General features: G+C 40.9%; 1 protein-coding gene across 1 annotated transcript in view; it reads left to right on the forward strand.

Moving 5' to 3' along the window:
• The window catches only part of KIF26A (kinesin family member 26A), a 95,412-nt gene that overhangs the window by 48,027 nt on the left and 20,078 nt on the right, over positions 1–27,307 (forward strand). Inside the window, exon 5 of the mRNA XM_041399427.1 lies at positions 17,748–17,931. Within this exon, the coding sequence (XP_041255361.1) occupies positions 17,748–17,931 (184 nt within the window). The remainder of the gene's footprint in view (positions 1–17,747; positions 17,932–27,307) is intronic.

Consider the following 27,307-nt stretch of genomic DNA (forward strand, 5'->3'; position numbering starts at 1 on the left):
TAAGATGTTTTATACCATTAAATAAATGATGTTTACTGTAAGTTACAATCTGACCTCAGAAAGAGCTTGACTTTCCAAGTTCTGTTTTTTTAAAAGAACATAGTACAATGATTTGGAGTGTCAAATGCCTGCATGTCACAGTGTGTCTGTACACTGAGGTTGGGAAATGACTGCCCCGAGAGCACTGTGTGTAAGTTAGGGGATTGTCTCTGTGCTGTGGGTTTAAATCAACAAAGAGAAATGGTGGCCTGCAGAAGATGATTTGTTTCATTCAAAGATAGGTATCTGAAATAATCAGTGGGAATGGAAAAGAAAGGCAAAGGGAGAAGCTCACACATCTCTTTTCTTGTTCAGTTACCTATGCAAGGACAGATGCATCCTTTTCAAAATATTTAGGTAGGACTGCAGCACAGCTTTTGTTACTGTATTTCATATTGTGGATATGATTTTAGCTTAATCTACTTTGGATTTATTTCAGTGTTAATTTGTACGTCATAAGAAAAATTTTGGAGGCAAAGATTTTTCCCCTTTCTGGGGAAGCCAGAAAATAAAATACCTTCCTTGAAACTGAGAGAAAGAAATCAGTGCCTAATAGTATGAAACAAGACCCAAAATATTTTCTCTCAGTGATGCTTTTGTCACAGGTCGGCAAAACTCAGTTCTGTTTTTATTGTGAAGTGAGTGTCATTGACTTAATTCAAAGATTCTTGAAGTCAGCAGCAAGACTGCAAATGACATCATTGTATGTTGGATCAGGCCCTAATTGCTTCTCATGAATCTGTCTTTTCCTTGAGTGAAGCAGAATTTTATAGCTTTAGCAGCTCTGTGCTGGCTAAAACATTTTAAAACCCCATTAGTACGTTGCTTATTCCCTACCCATGTTTCCTATATTCAAAATTGATTCTCTTGAATTTTTTAACTGATGGACAGAGCTGATGGAAATTTTTGTGCACAAAGCACTTTTGTTTCTTATTCTGTTATTGTTGAAACACAACAAAAAAATGTCACAATGATTTTGTGGGGGAGAGCGATCCATCATTGATCCCTGGCACTTGTAAATAGGTTGAGCAGATTCTCAGATGGGTACAAGGGCATGGCCAGGCTGCTGCCCCAGCTTTGGCAGTAACCTCAAGAGAGGTTCCCATTGTTCCTTCTCTTTTGACTCTTCTGCCATCCATTGGGACCTTAATGGATCAAAGCTTCCATGCTGAGTCCTCCACCCTCAAGGCATGCAGTCCTCTCAGCAGGAGGGGAAAGGAAGAGGAGGAAATCCTCGAGGATGAGTTAGAGATGACACACATACTGGCAGATATGGCTATCACCAGTTTGGGGGGGTTTTGTTCAGTAAATGGGCTCTCAGGCTTCTTTGCTTCAACCCTTCCACTCTGGTCTCCTTCTCTTTGCACCATCCAGCCTTGCACTTGTTGAGGAAGAAGGTCATCCCTGCCTTGACTCTTTTGCACTTGTCTCTCCTCCATCTCTCTGTTCAGCTAATCCTCTCTCAAGAAGCACCTGGAGATGGAAGAAGAGTCATGGCTGTAGTGTCATGTTGTAGTCCCCATTCATTGTATTTGCTGGGTTTTTTTCCATACTGAAACTCCTCAGCCACTTGAAATCTGAACTTCATAGCAAGGCCAGTGTGTTAACTCACATTATGCAGAGCCTGGCAGATTTTGTTCTTATTCTCTACAGGAATAAAAGCAGTTAATATATTGACAATCACACAGACACACATATATTTATTTTTTTGCAAATCATTGGCTTTTCTTTGACCAAGTCTACTGAGGACCTTCAGCTGTTTACATCCTCCTTTTGTAAGAGTGCAGTGGTTGAAACTTTGGCTTGTTAAAAGGGCTGTTTTGCCTTAGAAATAAAATTGCTCAGCAAAAATATGCCTATATGTTAATGTACAGTGTATTTGGGTGCAGGGTTAGTTACTTTGGAAGACAGACTTCATAGGGTGCTTGTGGAAACTGCATCTGTGATTTTCTGAGCCACAGCAAGACTAGATACATTTTTTTCCACATGAATGAAGTATTCCAATCTTATTTTTCATGAAACAGCATTCACTGTGTTTGTACAGGTCCTAGCACAACTAGCTTTTGGGTTGTGACATGGTTTCCACATGGTTGCCACATATAAATGCCTTTTTCACATTAAAACTGGAGTTTCTGTTTGTTTGCAGAAATAACACCCTTACACTCTTGCTTGTGGACTGTTTCATGCCTGGGAAGGGAGATCCATGCTGGATTTTTTTGGTTAGTGGTGTGGTTTTTTTTTTTTTTTTAACTCCAGTTTGCTCCTTGATGAGAATCAGTTTTGTGTTTGTAAGGTCACAAACTCCGAAGACAGGACAAAGGGTTCATGTCCTCAACTGGAAAACAACAGCTAAGAGATGCAACAAAAAGGATACCTGGTCATAAGAGGTCCCCATGGTTAAAATGAGTATCTTTAAGATATTCTTTGCAGGGAATGCACTGATTTTTTTAAGCATATGTGCAGCCCAAATCTACATATTCATCCAAAGCTCTTTCTCATTTGAATGTCATATTTAATTTCTTCAAGCTTAATTATGTTCTGCTCTAAAAAAAAAAAAGTATTTTATTCATTACCAAGAAATGCAGAGAAGCGCTAAGTATTCAAAATCAAAGCCAAATATTAAAGACAGCACACAGAAGCGTATTAAGAAATTAAATCAGTTTTAAGCTTTTTTCCTCACTGTGATCTGTCACCGAAGGAGGAAAGCTTTGATTAACATCTGACTGTGTCACGCAAGCAAATTGCCAGACATTACTCAGTGGTTGTGTTACCAGAGGATTTAGCAGAAAATGGAGCTTCTCAGTAGGTCACTGGCAGAATGAGAAAGGGCACAAAGCACAGCTGAAGTTCATGGATGGCTGTGAAGAGACTCCCAGTTCACCCTTACATTTCAAGAGAAGTTTATTCTTGCATTCTTCAGATTGAAGAAGAATGCAGCTGGCTTTGTCCCTTGGTATGGCATGAACTGTGCCTTGCCTAGTGCTCCACACTTTACACCTGTTTCCTGGTGGGTTTTTTGTGTTAGGAGCCTGAACAAACTTTATATTGCTAAGGGAAAATATGTGAGACAGTTGTAGGACCCTTCTGTGGGCTATGCTTGCAGCTAAGTAAATATTGGCATATTTTGTTATAAAGCTGTAATAAGCTTTATAGCCAAGTTGGGTTTTCTTGTCACGCGATCAGCGGGGGAAGAGAGGAAATGGTGTTTCCAAAATCAGGCAGGAGAAGGGCAGCAAAGAGGAGAATAAGCATGCACTTGGGAAGAGGTTAATGGTCTCTCTGACAAAAAAGAAAATACCACTCCCTTGGGAGAAGAATCAAGACCCCCCAATAAATGGAGCTGTCACCATTAAGGTGCCATTTCCGCCTGCTGGTGGCTGGTGACAGTGGCTGTGCAGCTGGGTGGGCTGTGGTGTTTGGACAGCGGGGATACCTGCCCTCAGTGCTCGAGCTGGAAGGAAGGTTTGAGCAGTGACAGGGCAGCGAGGAGGAATCAAAACTGTTTAGAAGGAAATATGTATCTAAGCAAGCAACCCTGAGCAGCACTGAGCAGAAGATAAACTGCATTAAGTCCCTCTTCTAAAATTCTCGCCTTGTTTGATGTTGATCTTTTCAAACTGGTTTGCTGACAGGGTTGCATTTGCTGCTGTGGGACTGGTGCCTTTGAAGGGGGAAATAACTGTGCAGTTGCAACTCCTTTCCCTTGTATCCACCTGCTTTTGTTTGAAAAATTAATCTTCCAAACATAGCACTTGTTAGTTTTCAGGTTTCTAAGTTACTTGCGATGTTGCTGGGCTTTCCTAGATGAAAACCATTTAAGATAATAAATCCAGAGAATCACAGTGGTGAATCACACCCATTATCTTTCCTTTCTCGTCATCCTCCTGCATGTTTGGGAAAGCTGTGTCAATTTAGGCATGATATAAAACATTGCACATGATACGCTTTTTGAAAGCAGATTTTCTTAACAAAATATACAATCTCTGAGTAGTGTAATTGAACATCTGAAGAGTTAAAATAAGCATAGTTGTCTTTTACTGGAGTCAGGATATTCCATCATATTTTAATGCCTGTGAATTTGGATTAAAGAATCTAATTATTCACTAATGAGCAGTAATGGTACATATAAACTAAGGGTCACTATCCTATTACAGGCACCTGATGGTTCACTGATAAGCATTTGGTCATTAGATTGACCATAAAATACAGTCAATAATTGAGGTTACTCATAGAGCAGGCACCTTATCAGCTTTAGGCATGGTGGGACAGCTTGTCAGTACTCTGTGTCCTGATTGTGCTGTGACTGAGCATATGATTAGGGTATTGAAGCAGTTTGTATCTAATGAAACTGCAGGAAAGGCATAGCAATATTAGCACAACCACTAAATGACTAATGTGTTTTTGTTCCAAGCCTTAGACACTTCAATTAGTTCCAATAAACTCTGATCTAGTGTAGTGGTAGGCAGAGAATTCAGATATTTTATGTACAAGCTTTCATTATACTAGTCAAAATTTGTAACATTTAGGGGACAGATGAAATCTGTGTGGCTTTGAATAAGAAATGGTGGAAATAATAAAGCTTGGCATTACTGGCTTTACTTCATTTTTTTCAGTTTTATTTTTGCATCTTTTAAATGTAGTATACTGAGACAATGCCTCAGTGCCTTATTTAAAAGATGAAGCTGCTGGCAGCAAATCAGGTGTCCACATTTTGCTTTAAAGTCCATTCATGCAGTTCATGTAGGCTTGTGCATATAGATCTAAACTTAGAATGTGTTCTTTAGCATTTTGTACCATATGGAACATTAGTCAAATAGTCTCATCTTGAAAGCTTTTGTAGAGATATTGATTTTGCTGTGCTTCAAACTGTTGCAAAGAAAATAACCTCAGAACCTATTCTTTTATGATTTTTTTTTTCCTTGAGGATGTCTTAACTTTCATAAATTATTTAATATGGTGAAAGATGCAAAATGCCTTTTGTCTTTCTGAACTGCTGTTCAGGCTTCTCTGATGCGACCTTGGAAAGTAACCATAGAAACATGTTAAAAGCATCAACTGAAAATCAGTAGTTCATTTTGACAGTGATGCAAATTCTGTGAAAGAAGATTATGATGTATTAGGAACACTTGAAGCATATATTACTGCTAACCTGTTAAACCTGATTATTCTATGACTATCAGTACTTTCAGAATTTAATGCAGGGAAAAAAAGCAAAAAAAAAAAAAAAAAAAGAACTTTTTTTTGTAATAAGTTGCCATGTTTAAGATGTTTCTAGGTAAATCACTTCAGCCTGTCATTCTCTGTCCTGTTAAAAGCAAGAATTACATTTCTGCTAAGCTTATAATGTGGCTCACAGTTTCCTGTATTTAACACCTGTAAACTTCTGCTCAGTACCCTACTGGGGTGCATGGGTATCCTGGCTTTGTGCAGAGCTGGCACAAATTAAATCTCTTTGACAGATAACAACTGGGTTATGAATAAGTAGTAGTTCATCAAAAGGTGAAGAAAATCTGTGATTCATTGGATCCTGAGTTAGAGATTTTTGTGCTGACCTGTGGTAGTTAAGCTAGTCTGTGAGGCTGAAACAGAAATCCCCTGCTGCAGTTGCAGGTAACCACAGTAAATTCTTGATGAATCATGGGTCAAGAGAAGAAGAAGAGTCTCTTGTTAAAGCTTCCTCAGTAAGCATAACACCCGCCCAAGAAATCCTGTGTTGATGTCATGTGGGAAAATTTAATTGGAACTAGTTACCTCAGAAAGTGGGGTGTGAGCCCTTCCTGACTAGGGCTGCTTTGCTCAAACCCTCTGCATGGTTTGTCCCTGTTTCACAGTGCCATAGCAGTATGATGGGAGCTGCAGGGCTCCTCAGGGATGTGATGGCATTAATGCAGCCCAGCAGCCCCTCAGTGCACCATCCCTTCTTTGTTAAATGCCCCAAAAGCCCCTCTTTCTCTTGCTACCATTTGGGCACTGCTCAGGAACGGTGGCTGAGAAATTTGCAGCTTGAGGAAGAGCTGTAGATGTGCAGATGAAGTGGAGCATCCAGCTGTTTCAGGGGCTGCCAGATCTATAATTAATGTTTCTTCCTTAATGAGTCCCTACTCTGGATTTAGAGTAGAGGACTGGAGCAGCCTGATCCCTGCAGGAGGATGTGTGGGGCTGGAGAGGGGATGCCCTCTTGTCCCCCTTTTCCTCTCTGCATGGAGGCAGGGCGAGCAAGATGTGCAGATGTGCAAATGGAGAGGGAGCAGGTGTCACCAGGGGCTGGCCTTGTCTCACCATGCCGCTCCACGCTGCTGGAATGTGGCTGCTCCTTGTCCCCAGAGAGCAAATGTGACCTGCAGGTCTCACAGTGTGGTGTGGGGACAGGGGATGGAGCGGGGTGTGAGGCTTTGTGCAGTATCTTGTGTCACTTAGGGCAGCTTAAGCTTTCCTAGTTGCTGTGGCAGCATAATACTGCCTATAATTAAGGACAAACACAGAGTGTATGCTTTAGGTATATCCCATTTCATGTTAGCACGTGAGGAGGATAAATTAGGAGATAAGCCTGAATTTATTAGGCTTTGTTCTTGGAAGCACAAATGACTCTCAGGACAGCGTGTTTAACAGCAGAACATCATGTATCACTGCCAATACAGCATCATGCATTTACACACTGCATTATTGGTATGTGGTGAGCCAGGCTCCCTGCTAGGAACAGCTCATCTGTGATACTGTGAGCTGGCAGGGCAGAGATGAGACCCTGAGCTGTGGTTCAGCAAAGGGAGAGGTGAGGAACCTGGAGGAGCTGAGAGAAGAGGGAAAGTAGAGTTTGGAAATGAATAGTGCTGAGTTAGAATGCAAAGCATGAAAAGGTCCCAAAGGGCAGCAGATCCGGGGTCAGGGTATGCCTGTTGGTTTAGAGGGGTGAAGCACTGAATGATCAGCCAAGGTGGAGAGCCCATGGTGAGGGTTTGACAGAGTCTCAGAGGGACCTGGGTGGTGAAGCAGGACTGGGCATCTGGGAGTTACTGCCTTGGAAGATGAAGCTCCTGCATGGAGTGTTAGAGATCATGGTATGGAAGAGATCATGCAAGACAGCAGTGTCAGGGAGATGTTTGCAAGGAGAAGCCTCTGTTGGACAGCACAGGCTCTAGGACTTGTGTGGGAGCAGGTTGGACTGTGCAGGAGGTGGCAGAATAAAGCAAGGAGGGAACCTGGTGCCAACCAGATTGGCAAGAAATATGAAAAGGAAGAGGCACAAGAGGGGGAAAAGAAAAGAGAGGGAAAAATGGATCTAGTAATGTGGGGACCACGTGATGAGGTCAGGATTTTGGAGAGGATGTTCTAGGTCTTAATTTCAGCTTGAGAGCAGAAGCAGAATTGGGGCACAACAAAGCACTTCCAGTATTCTCTGTTGACCAAATGCCTTAAAGATCTTTATAATTTGAGGCCACACCTGAGGAAGTCTGATTTTTGTCAGCCCTGAGTGCCTTGATGAATGATAATACAAGAGGTTCTGGAGCAGCAGAGGCAGCCCTCCCAGATGATGTGACTTTTTGAGCTGCTGTAGGTGGTTCAGTGCAGACAGTGGTTGCAGCAGTTGGGTGTTGGATTAGCTCTATATATTGAGGCATTCTTGATGCCCATGAGGAAGAGAAAAGAATAATTTAAAACAGATGTACTCACAAGTAGGGGAGAATATATGTCTTCAGAGCTACTAAGGTTTGCATTTATTTATGGGTGTAAATGGTGGTCAGTGGATTTTAAACTAGGAAAAGCTGGAGTCATGCAGATATTTCTTCTTGCTTTGTCCTCTCTTGGATCTCCTGCTCACCTGGACTTAATATTTTCTCCCTTAATTTTAGTTGGTTTTTTCTTTTTTTTTTCTATATGACCCTTTATTTTCTCCTTCCTGAATCCCCCGCTGAATACACTTGATTGTTCTGTTTTCCTGAGTGTATGGAATCTCGCTGCTGCCTAGCTACCAGCATCTCTCTTTCCCCTTGGATTTTCCCTTTCTTTCTGCCCTTCCTAGCTTGTCAAGAGGAGAACTTCTCCTGCCTCCCCCTCAGGCCAGCCCTCCCAGTCTGCCTGCTTTTTTGGTTCCTGGACTCCTGAACACCAGCGCTTGCTCTGACTCCGTTATTTGGGGCTCCTCAGCTTGGCAGCAGTGGCAGCTGCACTGGTGGTTTTTCTGCAGTGGGAACGGAGCATTCCATAGGTAAAATGATAATGGTGACTTTCCTGTGGGGATGTAATTTGACAGTTTGCACCTGTTTTTACAACTTTATTAGTGACTTTCAGACTCTTCCAGTAACATATTTAACTATTTTAATACCATTGTTAAGACAGAGAGACTTAGCAGGTGAAATAGTTTTAAATCAGACTGATGGTTAAATTAGTATTTAGTTTTTGTGGCTAACTTGGAGTCACTCTAACATTCAGCTTATGGTGTGCAGGATGTGGTTTGCAGGGCAGATGGACTTTGAAGTGTCACTGTCTCTTTTCAGAGCTAAACTGCTTTGCTTGCTTGTGCTTGTCGCAAAACAAGACATCCCACATTATCATTTATTACAAAAATAAAATGTCAAGCCAAAACAATGCACCAGCACTATAGCTGCAGTGCTTGGTCAACTGCAGGATGACTCTGATGCTACTTTTTAATTCTCTATGAAATACTGAATTTTGGCTTTCTAAAACTTTCTTTCATCCTTCCTGCTGGAGTATGGAAGCTGTTTCTTTTGGCACGACATTTCAGAAAGCTTAGCCAGTATCTCTCTCATCATTAGTTAGTGCTGCTATTGGGTTTGCTTTCTGCTTTGTTTGGCTTTTTGTGTCCTCAGTGTTGGAGCACACTTATTAAGAAGCACTTGCCCTCTGGAGGAAAGGACTCAATGGATGTTAATCAGCATATAATAAATCTAATCTAAATGTTATTAGTGAAGGTTTCTGGACTTCAGGGCAAGCTTCAGAATATTGTGTGATAATGTGTCTCAAGCAGGTCTTCAGGAGTTGCTCATTTTTACTGAAATTTGAAGTTGCCATCTTTGGGTCAGAAATAGTCAGATCTCTCCATCTGCAGTGATGGAAAAACATGCATCTCAAATTCTCCTGCTAAGTGCTATTTTAAAGGGCGCTGCAGTATCAGCCTGTTATACCTCTGAGAAGTATCACTTCAGAACTGATGTCACTTAAATAAATCATAGTAACCCTGGGTTTAGAAGCCCATGTGTCCCTCCTCTGTTTAAAAATACTCATTGTAGGCATACCACTTCTGTACTTGGATGATTTCCACTGCATCATTTAGTGCTGTCAGTGACCATTTAACTCACTAACAGTAGGAATAAGTAAATGCCCCCCTGAGAAGTTGTTTGCTTGGCAGTATAGGTGTCAAGCCTTTGACTAAGCATCTGAAATAAAACCCAGCTGAAGTGGGAATGGATTCTCTGTGGATTTTTTAGATGTGCAATAAAATATGGAACTGAGGGATCTGGAATTGATGAGAAAGGTATATCTGTGGGGATGGTGTGTTGGGTCAAAGGAAGGTGACAGGAAAATGTAACCCACCTCAGAGCTTTTATTGTAAAGAAGGCATTGTATTCACAGATGGTAACTTGTATTCAGACTGCTATATGCAATCAGGAGCATGGAAATACAGAATTTTCCTCTCTTTTGGTCCTTCTCTTTCCTGTCAGATATTTGTTTGAATCTGGTGTTTGAGCCCTTGTTAGCCATGTCATGTATTTTATCTCTCATCTTTTCCACTTGTAAATACATCTACCTCTTCCCTGGAGCAGCTTGAATGAGCAGAATGATTTTTGTACACCAGGAGCTGATACTGCAATGCAAAATTAAGTAATCAATTTAAGTCTTATTTCAATAGTGAAGGGCTAGTTAACACCATTGTTTCAGGTGCATTACTTTGTAGTTTTAAAAATGTCTTTCTTACTTTTTTTTGACAGAATACAAACGAGACTAGAATTCTATTTTGCTCAACCTGACTATTTCATGCATCTGTGTCTTGCTGGCAAATAAGTCCAACTTTTTTTTGCCTAAGGAGTGAGCTTAGATTGATGTGGCTCTGGCTGCTTTAGCTCAGTTAGCTCATGAAACAGAGTGGGGAAATATTGCTGACATTCAGGTAGCTGTATTTTCAGTGCACAGCTATCCATGCAGTGTGCAGCCTGGGAACTGACATATTTCTGTATTAAGTGTTGACAGTCTTGCTTACTTAAAGATTAACCTACACAGGTTTTCAGCAGTTTGTCATATGGTAGAGTTGTAAACAGCGAGTGTGGAAGTGCAGCAATATGTTCTTCTGCTCTTGCTTTGTTTAACATCTTTAGTGAGCAGAGCTGGAAATGGTATGTGGCAGGCTGCTGTGACTAGCTGTTATTCTGATATATTTAGATATATATGTGTATACATATATATATATATATATATATATATATATATAAAGTCAGTTCCTCAACGCTGATTCTGGCTGCTGAAGCAATGTTCTTTGGCCAGAAAAGTATCTTACATCTACAAGCTGAAGAGAACATGGAAGTGACAATTTTGTAGCAGCAACCTTAGAAGCCGCTGGTTTGGGAGAGCAGGAAAAATGGCTGGAGTGCAATTGACAGTGCTCGTGAGGATCTGCCCTTTGGTGTTTCTTAAACTGGGGGAAAAATTACAGAGAAGTGTGGTGGAAATTTCTTCTTGGATACCTGTATGCAAGTTGCTTGAAAGCTCGAATGTGGGTTGGATTGGTTGCTTCTGTTTAGTTAATAAACAGCTGATGGAGGGACCACCTCTTGGTTCTCTACAGCTTGAGGGAGCTCTTCTGGTGTCAGGAGTACCTTGCAGGTTTGTTTTAGCTTCTCATCTTCTGGAGATTGTTTTGAGTTTGTCCCAAAGTGGCTTTGCCTGGTCTGTACTGTGCCTGAATTCAGGTGAGCCTTGATTATACTGATGCACAAAGCCTTTATTCCATACTTCGTGAAGTTGTGAATAGAGCTGGGGTCAAGCAACAAGGATGGTCAGAAATCAAGGAAACCTGACCTGTGAGGAGAGGTTGGAAGGATTGGGACTTCTTGATTTGAAAAGAGAAGACTGACTACAGTGTGGCAGTGGTTTTCATCCAGGTAACAGCTGCTGCAGGAGATGGAAATACGCCCCTCTGCATGCCTACTGGTGAGGTAGGGGGAAAAATAAGGAATGGGAGGCACGAAATGTGAGTTTTCTAAGAGTTAGAGTAGTTAAAAACTGTCTAGTAAAAAACTGTGAGACAGTGATGTTCCTAATATGTCAACACTGCTGCTTGCTGATTTTAATAAGAGATAGTAAGAGAAAATTACAAGGTCAAAATGAGAGGCTGAAATTCAAGTTTGAATTGCAAGATTATGCTATGTGCATGAGGCAAGGCATAAACTTTGTCTGGAATTGGAGATCCTTGCTCTCACAGTGTAAGTGAGGTAACATCCTCGAAATATTAAATATGGTTTGACATTTTGGAATGTTTCAGAATAATGGGTTTCTATTGAAACTTTATTACCCTCACCCATTATAAAAATGCCATTGTTTGAGGCTGTGCATTGTGATCCAGATGAACTAATTATTTATTGAGGAAGTCAAAACACAGAAATAAGGAACATTAATTGTTTGTTCTTCCTGGCAATGATTCTCAGCAACATTGCTGGGACAGCTAAGCAAACAAAGGTTTGGTGTAGAACTTGTGTAATGATATGAAGTGGGGAAAGTGTTGTGTCTTCCAGAAGTTGTACATCCATCACAGGAACCTAGTAAGCTTGGGGGAGGAAGAGACCATACCCTCAAAGTTTATCATATGCTTTATAAGTGGCTTCTTGGATAAAATTTTCTCTAGAAATACAGATGGTGCCTGTCCTTTCCAAGCCTTCATGATGTATTTAGACATTCCTGGTTTTCTCTTTAAAATTATGTTTTTTAGCTCACATTGTGTTTTCCAAGGTGAATGCTGTTAGTGGAAACAGATGCCTTGTTGGTTTTTAATTTTGCTTATGATTTTGTGTAGCAATGGCATTTTTTTTTTCATTGTGCTACCTTTCTAATTTTTGAACTGCAAACCAAACAGCAATAGCAATAAAAAAAAAAAACCAATAATGCCAACCAAGTTTGTCCTGTGAGTTGTGGAAGGCTTGGGACAGGGTGCTGGAGAATGTATTGTAGGACATCAGTCTATTTGTTGCCTGTTTTGATGAGTGATTAAGGAAACAATAACTGGAACTGCAGATAGGATGACAGGCTGTGACTTTCCCACTGCTTCCTTTGGAACTGGTTGGCAGCAGGAAAAGATTGGGATATTGGTTATGTGAGGGGGTTTATGCCTTGTTGAGCTGAGAACTGGGAAAGTTTGGGAAAGCTTTGCTTTAAAGTCGACCGGTTCTCAGTGTAAGCCTGCATCCATAATTTTCCAAACCTAGGAGATGGCTCAGAATCAGGATAAAAATCACTTCCATGATGTCTATCAAGGTCACGCCAAAAGTCTTGAGTAAGCATACTCTTGTGTAAAGTCCAGAGTTCAGGGTATTCAAGGCTTGGACTGTACACTTGTTTGGCCTTGACCCTTTCAGTGAAGCCCTTCAGCATTTTCACAATGTGAATAATGATAGTGATCTCTGAAAGATAAGACTGGCCAAGAACACTAAAACTGTTAATATTTAATGAGTCATGTTGAAATGAATGTGCAGAAGTTTTCTTTTATTATTCTTGTCAGTGGAGCTTAATAATGGGAAGCAGGAGTTGCAGTTCTATTTCTGAGTTCTGGCAGAAAATGTACTTTTGTCCATGAATGTAGTGTGTCCATTAAGTCCTCTGACTTTATCTCAGTTGACTCGTTTGTAGTGCATGTCCCAAAGTATATTTCATAGCTCTCTTCCTTCTGAAGGTTAATAAAATTCACAAAGTTTTAAGAAAAAAATTTATAACTTTGCATAGTTACGGAAGTTTCAAATCTAATTTTCTTTTTTTTGGTGGAGAAATTATGCTCAGAAGGAGTGCTTTAAGGATTTAAACTGTGCTGTTTACTTTCACAGCTATAATGTGCAGAATGTGTGCAGGGAGTGTAAGCTAGCAGCAGCTTGCTGTACATCAGAATATCTGAAATGTCATGCTAACAACATAGGCAGAATTTAAAATCAAAAATGGTATTTCAGTGAGCAGGCTTTGTAGCTGCTGTTGTTGCACAGTCTTGTTCCCTAGGTGCTGAGCATTATGTAATTGATCTGGCTGTGGTTTTCCTCCCTGGTCTCATCCATGCATGGCAGAAAACCTAGTAATCTGTAAATCATGTGGGGGAAAGAGCAGGTTAGAGCCTGTCCCTTGTCATTTGATATTTGAGTGCCCCTGCATGTGCCATATATTAGTTTTATTTTCTACCATGACGCCTTGCTATGAGGAAAGAACTCTCCAGAGCATCTTAAAAGACATCTTCTATTAAAGAGGGAAAGAGTTAAGCAAAATGCAGACAGTAGATCTCACAGCTGGAGGTAAAAGCAATATCCATGGATGTCTCTCATGCTTTAATTGGAAGAGAAGCATGAGAGTGTGGGGTTTAGTTTGCCTTGTAAGAGTGTTTTGTAGAAGAGTGGTTGTGAAGGCTGAACGGGGAAGGAGAAGATAGGTGGGAAGTGTAAAACTCTTAACAGAGCTATGACAAATGTTTGGCACATGCCAAATGACTGTAATGTTTACATTTTGTGTAGAATTCCCTAAAGGTCATAATTTTCCCTGGGGAAACAGAAGTTGATACTGAACAAGGTCAGGCAGCCCATTGTGGTGCTGACAGTGTGTGTGAGGGCCTCCTGTGCAAGACTGAACTTGAGAAAAAGAAGCAGGTCAGGCAACGGACATGGCACCAAATTAGCTCCCTGCAGAAAGTGATCGGGTATGAGCTCGAGTTCTTTCTGGTGCTAGGCAAAAAGGGCTCAGTTCAGGAGAGCTTTTACAACCTCTCCATGGAACAAATCCCCCCTAAGAAAAGGAATTCTGGAGAAAAGACACAACTGAAAACTTAAGTGTGAATTCAGGAATGTGTTGTTGGATAAGGACTTGCAGAAGGTCTGGCGCTCTGGAGTGTCTCAGGACTGGCTCCATGTAAATGCATCCTCTCATGAATTTTACTGAAGTAAAGAGGTTTGTGAAGTTAAATTCTGCTTGATTTATTTGGGCCCATGTCCAGACCAGCTTGGCCTATATTTTGGCCTAATGAGTAGGTGGCTGGCATGCCACCAAGTGTATTGCTTGTTTTGCAAGAAGCACATAGGGATTGATGAGTGTTTCTGTTGAGCTCTTTGCCTGGACCTGTCCAGGAGCCCAAGCAGAGCATGTGAAAGGAGCTGCCCAACTGGCTTTCTGTTAAAGAACTGACTGTGCTTTTTACAGGAGCTGAGGATGACTATTACTTGAATTCATATTCGTAGTCTACAGTTTGCTAGTGATGTTTTGTTTTGCCTGAATTGCCCTATGCTTTCAATTAGATCCTTACCCTTTCCCTTTTAGAAAAAAACCCAAAACAACAAACAAAATCAAACCCAGCAAGCTGTTTGATACTGCTTTTGCAAGTTTTCTGTGGTGTTCCAACTCCAGAAATAACCTTGTTTTAATGTCAGACAAAGCCATTCTTGCATTCAAGCACAGAGAGGTTGTAATTAAGCTTTGTGCACTTTTACCTGACAAGAGATGCTTTTTAACTGTGAATCACACACATCATTATTAGTGCAGTTGGCTGGTTGCCTATCAAAGCACTGATTATTTTCTACAACAGCTACTCCAGTTCCTCTCCTTTCAGTTTCCTGTTATCTCACATGGACATCAACAGTCCCTTTGCCAAATTTCTTAGTAAAATCATCGCCCTCCAGACTCACAGGAAGAGGATTTATCAGCACCACAGCAGTTAATTGCTTTAGGTAGCATATGCCACTGTCCTTTGAACAGTGGGGAGGCAGGAGGGTTACACACACTGTCAGAATGAACTGGTTTGAAAGTGGTTCTGTCTTGGTGCAGAAGTTAAGGTAATTAGTAACAGATTCAGTATCTTGGATCTGCTTATCAAAATGTCCCACAAATGTGCTACTGAGGGGGTTTTGAAAAATGCTGTACTTCTAAAAAGTGGCATTTTCTGTTCATTTTTTGTATGCCTTGCTTAGCTTGGCCTTTTTGGGTGCAGTTACTCATTGAGTGTAGTGCTTAGCTGCTTGAACACACAATTCCTGAGTAAATTTGTCCTTTGTATCTCATTCTCTTTCATGCATGTTTCCCAGAGGAGCTCCTTCAGCCAGATCTGTTGCAGAAGTAATTATTTCATCAGGATTTAATGTATATCTTGATTGCTCTTTGAAGACATTCTCTTGAGGAGTTTTTATAATTTCAACAAGGGATCATAGCATGTAAACAAGAAAATAAACATTATCTTTCATATTAATCAACAAGACAATTAAATAATAAGCAGGATTGTTAATTGGTACTTGGAGATAGATGCTAATGACTGTCTTGAGTTCCACAATGACAGTACCAACAGGTAGAGACTCTTTTCTGCACAGTAAAGCTGCATATAATTTAGGAGGCATTATGGTTTTAATGTGCAGCTGCAACCACAGTGAAGCTGTGCAACTGGGTTCCTGGTGTCCTATTTCAGCATATGTTTTCCTACTGAATGAAGTATTAGCAAGGGGATTTGAGATGCAGGCAGTTAAATCAGTTCTCATTGCCACCAAACTCTTGAGGTTCTGTATAAACCCACGCTTGTGGTATTTTGCTTCACTGTGGGATGCAGTTCCTGCTGGTTTCAGGGTGCAGAAGGAGTCAAAAGCTGCTTCTTTCCTCAAAGGCAGAAGTCCAACTTGTTCCTCAAAAGACAGTGCCTTTGGGCTCCCTCTGAGTTTGGAACTAGAGCCTCATTTTTTCATCACACGAATCTTTGTATTTTTCTAAATACTGTAGTGTTTATGGAGGGAGAAGGAAGCATGTAGGGGGTCTGCATCTCTGGAAGTTGAAGTAAAAAGGTTCAGGAGTTTAACACACACACAAGTTTTGGAATATAGAGAAAAGGACTGGGAATTTTGGAGATCTGTATTGAGAGTCCTGCTGTTGTAGTAACTAGCTAATTTTAACTTGTGTCCAGTTTTGCTCCTCAGACACAGCCAGTTCTTTGTACTGCTGCTCATTTGAAGTCAATAGTGCAGTTGGGAGAAACTGTGCAGCCCTTCTCTCTTGGTGCTAATTTTTATTTCTAACTTAGAATGAATATAAGCAAAGGAGCAGTTTCCCTCTCTGATCAGTTTACTAAGCTGGCTAAGCCCGAGGCTGCCTGACAATGCTGACAAGATGCATGGCAAGGTTGGGGTTCTAGATTTACTCTTAATTTGTTATGACAGCAAAACACTGCCTTGGTTTCTCCATGGGTCTGTTGCTTAATACTTCACAGATGCTAGTGCCAATTTGATCTCACTGAAAAGTACTTGGAGATCTTGGGCTGGATGACATGAAGAAAATATAAAGTAGTCATTTTATAAAGATACTCATTTGTTCAAAGTGACAAGCCCTTCTGTTGCAAGCATGGTGCAGAATAGTAGTTTGTCCCCAAAAGACCTGCTGGCATCAGCAGTGTGGTCTCAGCATGTCCCCAGAGGCTGGCAGTGGGACACCTTGTGCTTTTGCTGCCCTAACAGTCTTTCAAAGGAATGCTGGAAGGCAACAATTTGGATGCTTTTGTGATATTTATCTGTGGATGGACTGTCTACTGACAGTTTCAGGATGAGATCACAAGTGTCTTTTTCAGATGGTAAAGCTCTCCTTGACTTTGAGAGAACTGAGATTTCACCCTCATTGCCATGCCCAGTTGCCCAGCATGTGCTTGCCAGCATATATATTTTATTCTGCTTAAAATAATCACACTGCAGGATGAATTTTATTTTCTCACGTGGGTTTTGATGTAGGGAAGAGTTTCTGTTTTAGTTTCTTGCTATATTGTTTGGTGCTGATGGGGAATAGCAGAAAAAACAGATTATGCTCTTATTTTACTCACAAGGAAGAATGTTACAATTTTAATTGTATGTTCTAATTTTTGCTCCTTCTTCATCTTTTATGTTTTGAAATTCTACATTTCAAAAGCAGGATCATTATCATTCAGCACATTAAAGCGTGTCTTTTTAATAGCTTTCCATTTTAATGCAAAAGAATGGAACTGGGAAGGCAAAACCAATTTGTCTAGAAGGAAATTTCCTGTTATCCAAGGATTTTCTGTGCAGCCAGCAGGAGAGGATCTTGAGCTCGCCTGACTTGGAGTGCTGTCCTCTGCCTTGAGTAACTTGTAGAGTACAAAGAACCACTTTCATAATGTTATCACCAGCAAAGTCCATCTGGTTCTGCCAGTGACAAGGGGATTATTTCAGGTTTTTTTTGCAGCAGTGTGATGTTTTTTAGGATTCAGACATCAGGCTGTGGGGGGAAAGAAAGACAAGTTAGATTATAATTGAAATTTTATTGGTGGAGAAATTAACTGAATATTTTGCCAGTAATTTTTCTACCCATATTTCCTTTATTAGGATCCTGATGACACTTGCTTGTCCTTATGAAATCAGATTAGAATGCAGTGACTTGATTTGTTAAGCAGGCAGTGATGTCAATGGGCATCTGTTTGTCTGATTCAGTTTCCTGTTAACACCTAAGTAACATTGTCCTTTCTTGCCATTACTTTTATACAGAGCAGCACAGAAGCTTAACCTGTCTTCGAAGAGAAAGAAATGCCATCCGCCCCTGCCACACACACACGACTTCTCTATTTATGCTACTAACTTCAGTGGCATCCTGCAGCTCTGTCCTCCCCCAGCACCACCATGCCTTCTGAGAGCTGTGTCCAAAATCAAGGACAACCCTGGCATTGGAAAGGTAACTTTGGATTTCCATATTTTAAAATATTTTTCTGGACAATTTTTAACTGGGCTGGAAGCTTCCGGCCTAGAACAGAGCTGGATCAACTCAAGGAAAGGGTCTTGGGATAGAGAGAGAGCCACATCCACTTGAATGTGCCTGAGTGCTGTTACCTCCTGTGGGCTTTGGAAAGAGTAAGAGACAAAATTTCCTTTGGCATCCAAACCCAGTGGTCCAAACAGGCTTCAGCTGTGGAACAGTGAGTCTCTGTGCTGCCAGCAGGACTCAGGCACTGGTGCTGTCTCTCTGCTGAGGTTAAGGAGATATGCTGAGGGGGCTTTGTTTCCCTCTGCTTCACTTGTCATTGTAAGAGTATGGAAATGGAGTAGCAGTCTCGCCAACTTAGGAAATGCAGCACCTTTGAAATTAAAAATTTGGGCTAAGTTTATCTAAAATTAATTAAAATACAACCCAATTACTTGGAGCTTTATTCATATTTATAGCTGTTTAATCTCTCACACAACAGAGTCTGAATACTTATTTACATAGGGTACAAGAGATTAGTGTTTGAAGATAGAATTGAAGTGTGTAGTGTGCACAGGAGAGCTAAAATATGCACCTGGAGTAACTATACAAATCAGCATTAACATAAAGAATTTGTCAGCCTGAATACCTGGAGCTGACACTTGCTCACAGAGAATACTCCGTATTTCCTAACTGAGTTTGTGCTTAATGGAAAATAAAGGGGAAATTTGGGCTGTTTTAAGAAGGTGAAAAGTCACAGAGGAAAATGGATTGTTTGTTTTTTTCCCCCTGCTTTTCCAGTGTCTTGGAAAAGAGGATGTAATGATGGAATACAGTAAACCTGGCACAGTAATTTAGACATGCCCAGGTAGAGTAGGGTTTGCTAAGGAAGGTCCTTTCTATATGTGAGTTTTAACAAAACCCTTTTTTTGTGCCTGTTTTCTTTTTTTTTCTGTGTGACTCAGTACATGGCTGTGGCCCCAGGAGTAGCAGGGAGCACTGCCATTTCTGAGGCACTTTGCCTTAGGAAGACCTTTAAAGTATGACTGTATATCCTTGTGCCTACGGCTCAGTAAAACTGTCTCTGCCCTTGTGTGCCTGCAGCTGTGTGTAGCCAAGAGCCTACAGCCTTTTTCCTGTGCTGTGAGGGCACCTGGGGGAACTGCCCAGCATGACTTGTACCTCGTGGAAAGCACTGGTTTATCTGGTGTCTTCAAACAGATTAACTGGGTCTGTGATCAAGTGCATGATTCCAGAGGGCAGGAGATAATATGCCTTGGGTCATGTGCTCTGCCTGCTGTTTTCATTAGTGAGTAGAATGGAAAACTTTCCAAGGGAAAAGCTCCACTAGAATTCCAAGGATATGGCAGGAGCCTGATCAGCTCAGCTGTGGGAGCTTCTCCTCCAGCACAGGATATGTCTGTCCGTTGACCCTCAAAATGTCTGTTATTTAGCTCTTGTCTGAAAACATGAAAAATATAGAATCACAGAATATCCTGAGTTGGAAGGAACCAACAAGGATCACAGAGCATTGAAGATTCTGTTTGTTGTGCTTCTTGGGGATGGTCCCTGTAGGGCCAGGAGCTGGACTCAATGATCCTTGTGAGTCCCTTCCAACTTGGCATATTCTGTGAATCTGTGAGGGGTCCAGCTGTGTCCTTCTCACCAAGTACTTTTTGACCACAGTTTGGAAGAATCCTGTGCTTTGCTGGAGAGGATAAGAGCTCTCTGTTAATTGAATCAGCCCTTTAGTTCTTGAGTTGAGATTTAGAGCACCCAAATGGTGATGGGGTAGTCTAGTTACCAGTTTTAATGCTCCTCAAAACCCAAAGTTGCCATCTCTGAAACACAATGTAAGATAGGCAGTACCTACTAAATGTCTCTTAACACATTCCTCTTTTACAATTTTATAAATATCAGTGTTTGCCTTTAAAAAAACCCTCCAGCAATACAGCTTTTTCTAAAAATTATGAGTCAGCACAGATGTGTCTGAATTCTTAGTACTTGTGATCCAAGGAGAAGTGTCACTCCTCTATAGGTGTTCTTTAGTACTGAAAATTCATAGTTTCACCTTTTCTGAACAGTGCCAAACAGCTTTTGGTGGCATTTAGCTCACTATGCATTAACACTCCATTATTTCCTACTCATTGGCTTCTGCTGATCAAGATTTACTCAGCTGGTGTCTCATGATGAGGGTGACAGGAATAAAGTAATTACTTTTCTTCCTCGCTGCTTTAAGTATCACAGCAATCAGTAAACACTGGCAGTTGTGCTGTGGTCCTCTCTTAACATCAGTCTCTCTTCTAACATCTTTTTACTTTACATTCCTCCTGGTTATCATTTTCCTCACCATCTTCGTGCAGCCTGTCCAATAATGAATATAAGATACCCATATGGAACAGAATCAGTGATGTATTCTGGAGTCACTTTTTCCTACCACAGCATCTGTGGCTGTGGTTGGTACTCTGTTGTGGTTTGGGTGATCATTCCCCTGTCATCAGTGTCCCTCACTGTCACTGTGTGGTTTCAGTGGGTTAAACAGCTGGTGGGGCAGCCTTTTGCTCCCTCACCTCTGAGGAGAAGTTGTTGTGCAAGAATGAAAAACAGAGTAACAGGTCCAGGTAACTTGCAGTGTCCAGGATGCTTCAATGAGAGGAATGTGCCTCCCTTTATGAAAAAATGAGGAGATGAATGATATGCCAACTGTGCCAAAATACTATTTATTCTACATAAGTAGTGCTTGAATACTACAGTGACTAATTATTGTTTGTACTGACACATTCTGTGCAGTGCCATTTCTTGTAAATACACTGGAAGCTTAGAGTAAAGTACATGTTGAAGCATTTACAATGGCAAATATGACTGGCTTTCTGTATTGTCTCTGCAATGGTAATTTTTAACATTTTTTTCATCCAATGATGAAAAAAAACTCAGGGTTGGTTCAACACATTTTAAGAGACACAGAAACAACATGGAAAATGTGATATAATTTTTGGGGCTGTCATGGTTTGACCCGGAAGTAAGGTTTTGGCAAGTTATGGTCAAACCAATCAGTGGCCAAATTTTAGATTGGCACCTAGTGTGGCCACTGGGGATGTGGATACGCCTCTGAGAACACACAGGGGTTAAAAGCAGAGCACTCCCAGAGAGACTGGACCTCTCGCCTGCCCAGCTGCGTCTGGGTGGGGGAGGGGGAAGGCCTGCGGCTTGAGGAAGGGAAGCCGGAACCGCTGCGAGATGCAGAGGTGGAGGAGTTCCTGGGATGGTTTGGGCAGCCCCCCGAGAGAGAAGGATAAGCGGTCGGGAGGAGAAGGGGTGGGCAAGGTGCCCAGCCGCTGCCAGGACAGGCTGTGCTTTTAACCCTTTTAGTGTTGAGACAATAGAAGCTGTAAAAACACTGATCCTCTTCAGCTGGAAACTGAGAAGGGATGGAGGAGGGGAAAGATGAAGAAGGTTTGAGTAAGGGAAAGAATGCCAGCAGATAAAGCACCCGAGATGGAGGAGATGATTGGAGTGGCTTTAGCCGGACTTTTCTCTTACATAGCCACGGGTGAAGCCAGTTTCTTCCGTTAATGCAGAGACTGCTCCTTGGGGGAGGCGGCTGGCCAGGCGCCAGGAATGATAAGGCCGCGAGGAGAAGTCGAAGGAACAGAGACTGAGGGGGAGGGTGTGGTGAACCCTCGGCCTTCAGCGAAGAATCTCCGTTCCTGAGCCCCAGGCCCCAGGGGAGTGAATATGGGGGGGACAGGAGTCCCAAATGGTGAGAGGCGGCCACGTCTTGGAACTGGGCGGAAAGCATTCTTAAAAAACCTAAGGAGTAGTTTGGATCCATGGACAGTGGTGAGAGCACTGGACATGGAAGGGGAGACGGTCACCATGGCAGATTTCTCTTCGAGCAGCTGCTGTGTGTGACATGGAAGCACAGAAGTTCTACTGTGTTTCCAGGGGGAAGCCGATGGCGAAAGAGGGAGACTTCTCTCTCTCCTGATGGACTGGGGGGTGCTTGTGTGAAAAGAAAGTATTGGATTGAGAATTAATGTGTTAGAGGGGATTTGAATGTTAGAGGACTGGGGGGAGGAGGAGGAGTGTTCTGAAAGTATTCTATTGTGGATTATTGTGTGTATGTAGTTTTCCCCTTCCTTTTCGTGTCTGTGTAGATTAATAAAGTGTTGTCTTTTCCCTCCATTCTCAAGTTAGAGCCTGCTTTGTTCTGTTCCCGGGTCACATCTCACAGCAACCATTTTGGGGGATACACCTTTCATGGGGGCACTGGCACTGTGCCAGGGTCAATCCATGACAGGGGCCAACAGAGAAATAGTTATTCTGAACTGGGTGATGGGACAGTTGAATCTAAGGAACTGATTGAAAGTAGCGTGTGGACTATCTTGTGTTCTGTTCAAGAACTGAACAGGTCCTGACAGTGGTTGTGGGACCTTGTCTTGAGCATTTGAGCACACTTTTGGGGAAAGGAAGAGGCATGAGTTCTTGCTTTTCATAAGCTACATGGCTGCAGCAAGTGCAGTTACTGTGCATTGTGAGCACTTCTGGGCAAGGCAGGAATGTGGAGAGATTGTGATGGCCAGTTCTTGCACTTGCACTCAGTTATTGATTATTTGAGCCCAAGATCTAAATTTATTCTTAATTTCACATCATCATCTCCATGCTTATCAACCAGTTCTTCTGTGGTGAAATTGCTATACAGCTTTTATGGTTGAATAGATTTGTTATTAGAGACTTACTGCAGCAGAGAGCCCTTAAATGTCTTTTGCAATTTATATTTATAATTTCTCACTGTTTCAAGTAGTCTTCTGGAAGGTGGAAAATAAATGTCTTATTAATTTCTTTTACATTTCAGAAATACCAATTTTTTTCTGCTTATAACAATTTCAGCAGCAGTGTGTGGACTTCTCCTGTGATACAAATCTTTAATTAAGCCTTTTGCTTAATTTTCTTTAGTAAGATTGCAAAATGTTATACACTCTCACAGGTACTTGCTGGGGTTGTCAACACACAGGAATACCAAGCAGGGAAAAATTGAAAAAAACGCAACAATTTAAAACAGCAGGTCTGCCTTGGACCTGTGTTTCATATAATCAACAGAAATCAAAATCCTGCACAAAGGAAGATCCCTTCAAAAGGGATCAATTCAAACTGGATACTGAAAGGAATTTTCCACACTAGCTGATAAACGTTACGTAGGAAAATTCATACCTTTCTCTTGAATGTGCCAAAAGCATCAGAGTCCAAACCGTTTAGTTGAATCCTACTTAAAAGGCAATGATCCAGTGCACTATGATTCTTGTAACTGAATCATTTTTGTGGTCTCTCTGGGTGTTATTAAATTTAATGTCAGAATAGTAGGAAAGACGTCTGAAAGCCATTTAATATTGTCACTGGAAAGAAGTTAGATTATACTCAATTTCTGACATTAATGTGCTACTTAAGATAATTTATCATATTGTGGTATTAAGAAAGACATCCTTTTTACAGTGGCTGCTGTATAGCATTCTAATGGGCTATTTTTCTTTAGCATGGTGTGAAGCCTTTTTCATGCAAAATGTTATTTTCTGGGGTTCTATTCAGCTCATTCTTTATAATGCTGCATCACTTACAACAGCAACTTTAAGTGCTTGTCTCTTCCAAGGATTCTGTCAATTTTTTTAATGTTAGAATGACAGAATGCTCCTATGTGAGACAATTGAAGTGGAGCATTTAAAGGGAGCCTGAATTGTCAGACATGTTTCTTGGACAGGTATATGCATCCTGCTCTCCATTTATGAGTTTTAGACATTTACTTCCATTTATGCTTTACTAAGCCATAGCTAAGGTACTGCTAATATGATTTACTGATCTTGCAGGGCTGTCTTAAGTGTGCTGTGTGTCCCATTCACTGATTCTTATGGTGGTTTGATGATGGATAACAAATAGGTACTTAATTTTGTCATCTTTACTGCTCCTTGTTCCCTAATGACTGAAGCATTATTTCTGATATAAGTCATGTTTCACACAGTAAGCCTATCGATGTAGGTACCACTGTATCATCCAAGCTACTTGCATCCCTGCCAAAACACCTTGAACTGCTTAAACAAAAATGTGAAAAAGTGAGATAAAAATACGTAAGTTCTTGTACTTTGTTTTCACCTTGAAAAAATGAAATAGTATTCCTTCAGGTTTTCTGAGAGTACAGAATCAATTCTTTTTTACAGAGCACTACATAGAAGTAATTTTTTTAAAAAAAATTTTTGTTTTAGGTTCTCCCAGGGGAGCTAGATGCTCTATGCTAGTGTGGCAATTTCACATATAAATTTGTCATCCATTGGTAGTGGCAGTATATGAAAGGCTTGTAAGAACCACCCACGGTAAAACAATTTAGCAAGGGTTATATATCTGTCAGTTACAATTAAATCCATGAAAAATATTGGCTCTGAACTAGGACTTTTGTAATTTGATTTACACTGTAGTTGAAAAATAAGTGGTTTCATTGGAAAATGGTCTTTATTCAATGGAATGGAATCTCAATTCCTTGTAATTTCTTGGTGAGAAATCTTAATTCAGAATGGTGGGTGTCTTAACGTAGTTATTTAATTAACCTGCTGTTATACGCCATTTTGTGAACATTGGACAAAATTAACTTCCTGGCTGCACAATGCCTGTCAAGGATACGTGTTTCTAGGGAATATTTAGTGTCCATTCAAATTTGTTATAATGACATTTATTGCTAAAGACCAAATTGCTTGTTCATTTAGGGATTATGATACCACTGTAATGCAGAATATGACCAGCATTTTTAAAATGGATTCCAGTATATTGCCAGCACCTTCCCAAAATACAGAGTTAATTTTAGTAAAAATGGCTTGAGCACATGTATTTTAAAATTTTGCATGCTTTTTAATCCATTCCTTTTCATTTTTTTCCTTCTCATTATGTCTGATGTGAAACTTGACAACTATATATGCATGAGATGCTAACAAAGCATCACTGCAAAAACATAAACACTGCACATCCATTGATTTCGAAGGAGGTACCATATGTTACAGTTATGCCTGTGCTAACATACTTGGCTGGGTCAGGACCCTAATTTCCTCAACATTCAAAATGCCATGGAATCTAGTCATTACCTAGTGAATGAGTGGAGGCTTCTCTGTCTACATGTCTGTCCCTAATTAAACTGTGTAGAGTGTTTGACACCCTCCACTGAAAGGTGAATGACCAATTTTCATATATATATATATAAATTTTTTTTTTTGTATTTGTTGCCTAAAACGTGTAGTAGAGGTCCATGGTAGTCTTAGAAACAGAATTCAAATCATCTGGTTCTTCAGCTGTGAGATGGTCCTTCTCCTTTCTCTGGTCTCAAGAGTTTAAAGTCTTTCCATCTCTTTAGCCTATGGGGTAATAATCTATGAGAACCTGATTGGCATTTGCCTGTCTGTTTCTGTCTAGAATTATGTGGAATTGTGTCATTCTCTCTGTTGATCAGTGGCTCTTTTCTCTGCAAATTCAGGCTTGGACATGATTTCTTCTGGGACAACACATGTCTCTCTGGCCTTGGAGTTTTGTATTCTTTCATGTGTGCCTTTGTGATACTTCCATTCAGTTCAGATCCAAAAAATATGGGCCTTACTAGATAAAATTGCTAGCTTGCCTTTGACCATCCATATCACCTTCAACTGTCAGTTGCTTCAAATTTTGGGTTCCACAGGTTTTTGGTCTGTGTCTTCCTTTTTCCAGACCTGCTTTCTGGTGCTGACATACTCGTGATGCTCTGCACTGTCTTGAGTCCTGAAGCCAGCCCATTATTTTGCTTGGTGTGACTCCTCTGTCCTGTTCTCCTCCACCCAAGCTGGTTCAGTGTGTTGGGGAGATCTGGAAATTATGAGCCCTCACCAGTGGGTCACGGGGCAGTGCTGGAGAAGGTCACAGCATGGGAACAGTGACTCCACATTGCTGTGGGGCAGAAGGGCTCTCCTTGTGACCCTTTGGTGTGAGATGGAGTAGCTGGTATCAAAGGAGGAGGAGTGCTGCAAGGGGAGGAAGGGCTGGTGCCAGCCAGGATGTACATCCCTCAGTTTCTGAGATATTGTGGTGTTCAGGTGAAAACTGTTAAATACCCATCTAGATTTGACTTTCATAAAGGTTAAACATCTCAAGGTCTGGAGTTTTGTCTCCAGGCTCCAACAGGTTACTGACATTTGAGTGAATCTGTGATTCTCTAGGGATCTCAGCATCTAAAACTTTATGGGGTTTTGCCCCAGAGTCCTCCACATAGCCTTGTCTTCCACACAGAAGACTTTTCTTTCTTCCCCCCCCCCCCCCCCCCTTTTTTTTTTTTAATTCATCCTTTTGCTGATTTGGCTCCTTAAAATCCCATATGTTTGCATAAAACTGGTGATTTTTGTTTTTGTGCTTCAGCATCCATCCCTTAAGTTTGCCCTTGCATAGCTGGAGCAAATGAATTCTAGTAGCTGTTTTCTTTTGCCACCTTTCTTTGCCCTGACTTCCACTGTGGGCTGACAGATAAACTTAAAAAAAATAAAATTCTTTGATTGCTTGGAAACTATCTCTCACCCTTGCCAGTGAAGGTTAAAATGACACCAATTGTTGTGCTGGGTGAAGAGCCTCTGACCTTATGCCACCCATTTCTAGAGCTTTTCCAAATTAGATGCTACTTATTTATTTTTTTAAATTTTTTTATCTTGTAATGACATATTCAAGATATATTTACCATCTTAATTTCCCAACTATTTTGATTTTAATAGTATTTCCTTCAGCAATTCTGCTGACCTCCTGGTTTCTGCATATACAGGAATTTGGAAAAGTTCAGTAATGGAGTGTGAGCCCCCAGTGTACAAACCCCACCAGATTAGAGTTAGTTAATTAATGAGATACTTCAGTTGTTTCCATGACTTAGGCTGTCTTCAGGCACTGAGAAAAATGTTAATAATGTGCAAATATTGTGATATTTATGTTTCTTTTAATTTTATTTACAGAAATTGAACTCAAATACAAACCTAGCCTCTTTTTCCATCAACATCCTCATTAAAATAGAGCCTCTATCCAGTATTCAGTGCCTGCATGAATGTCCATGTACAACATCTTTATATACTTCATATTTATAAACTTTCAATTGTAATTTTTGTGTTGTTATTTGCATTGAAGAAGAAACAACAAAAGGGGGGAAAAAAGGTAGTAATAATACTGACTTTTAGCAAAAAGGGTCATTCCCATTGCAGGATGAATGTCTGTGTTAGCTCTCCTTAAGGAATATAAAAGTTGTGGAATGCCCTGTGTCTGAGATGACTTTTCTGAAATCACCAGATTTGTATAGTCTTTTCCTTCTTTGTGTTGTCTCTCTCCCCCTTCATCCCCA

This window comes from Onychostruthus taczanowskii, unplaced genomic scaffold, assembly GCF_017590055.1.
Source record: "Onychostruthus taczanowskii isolate IOZ18803 unplaced genomic scaffold, ASM1759005v1 scaffold1, whole genome shotgun sequence".
Taxonomy (NCBI): domain Eukaryota; kingdom Metazoa; phylum Chordata; class Aves; order Passeriformes; family Passeridae; genus Onychostruthus; species Onychostruthus taczanowskii.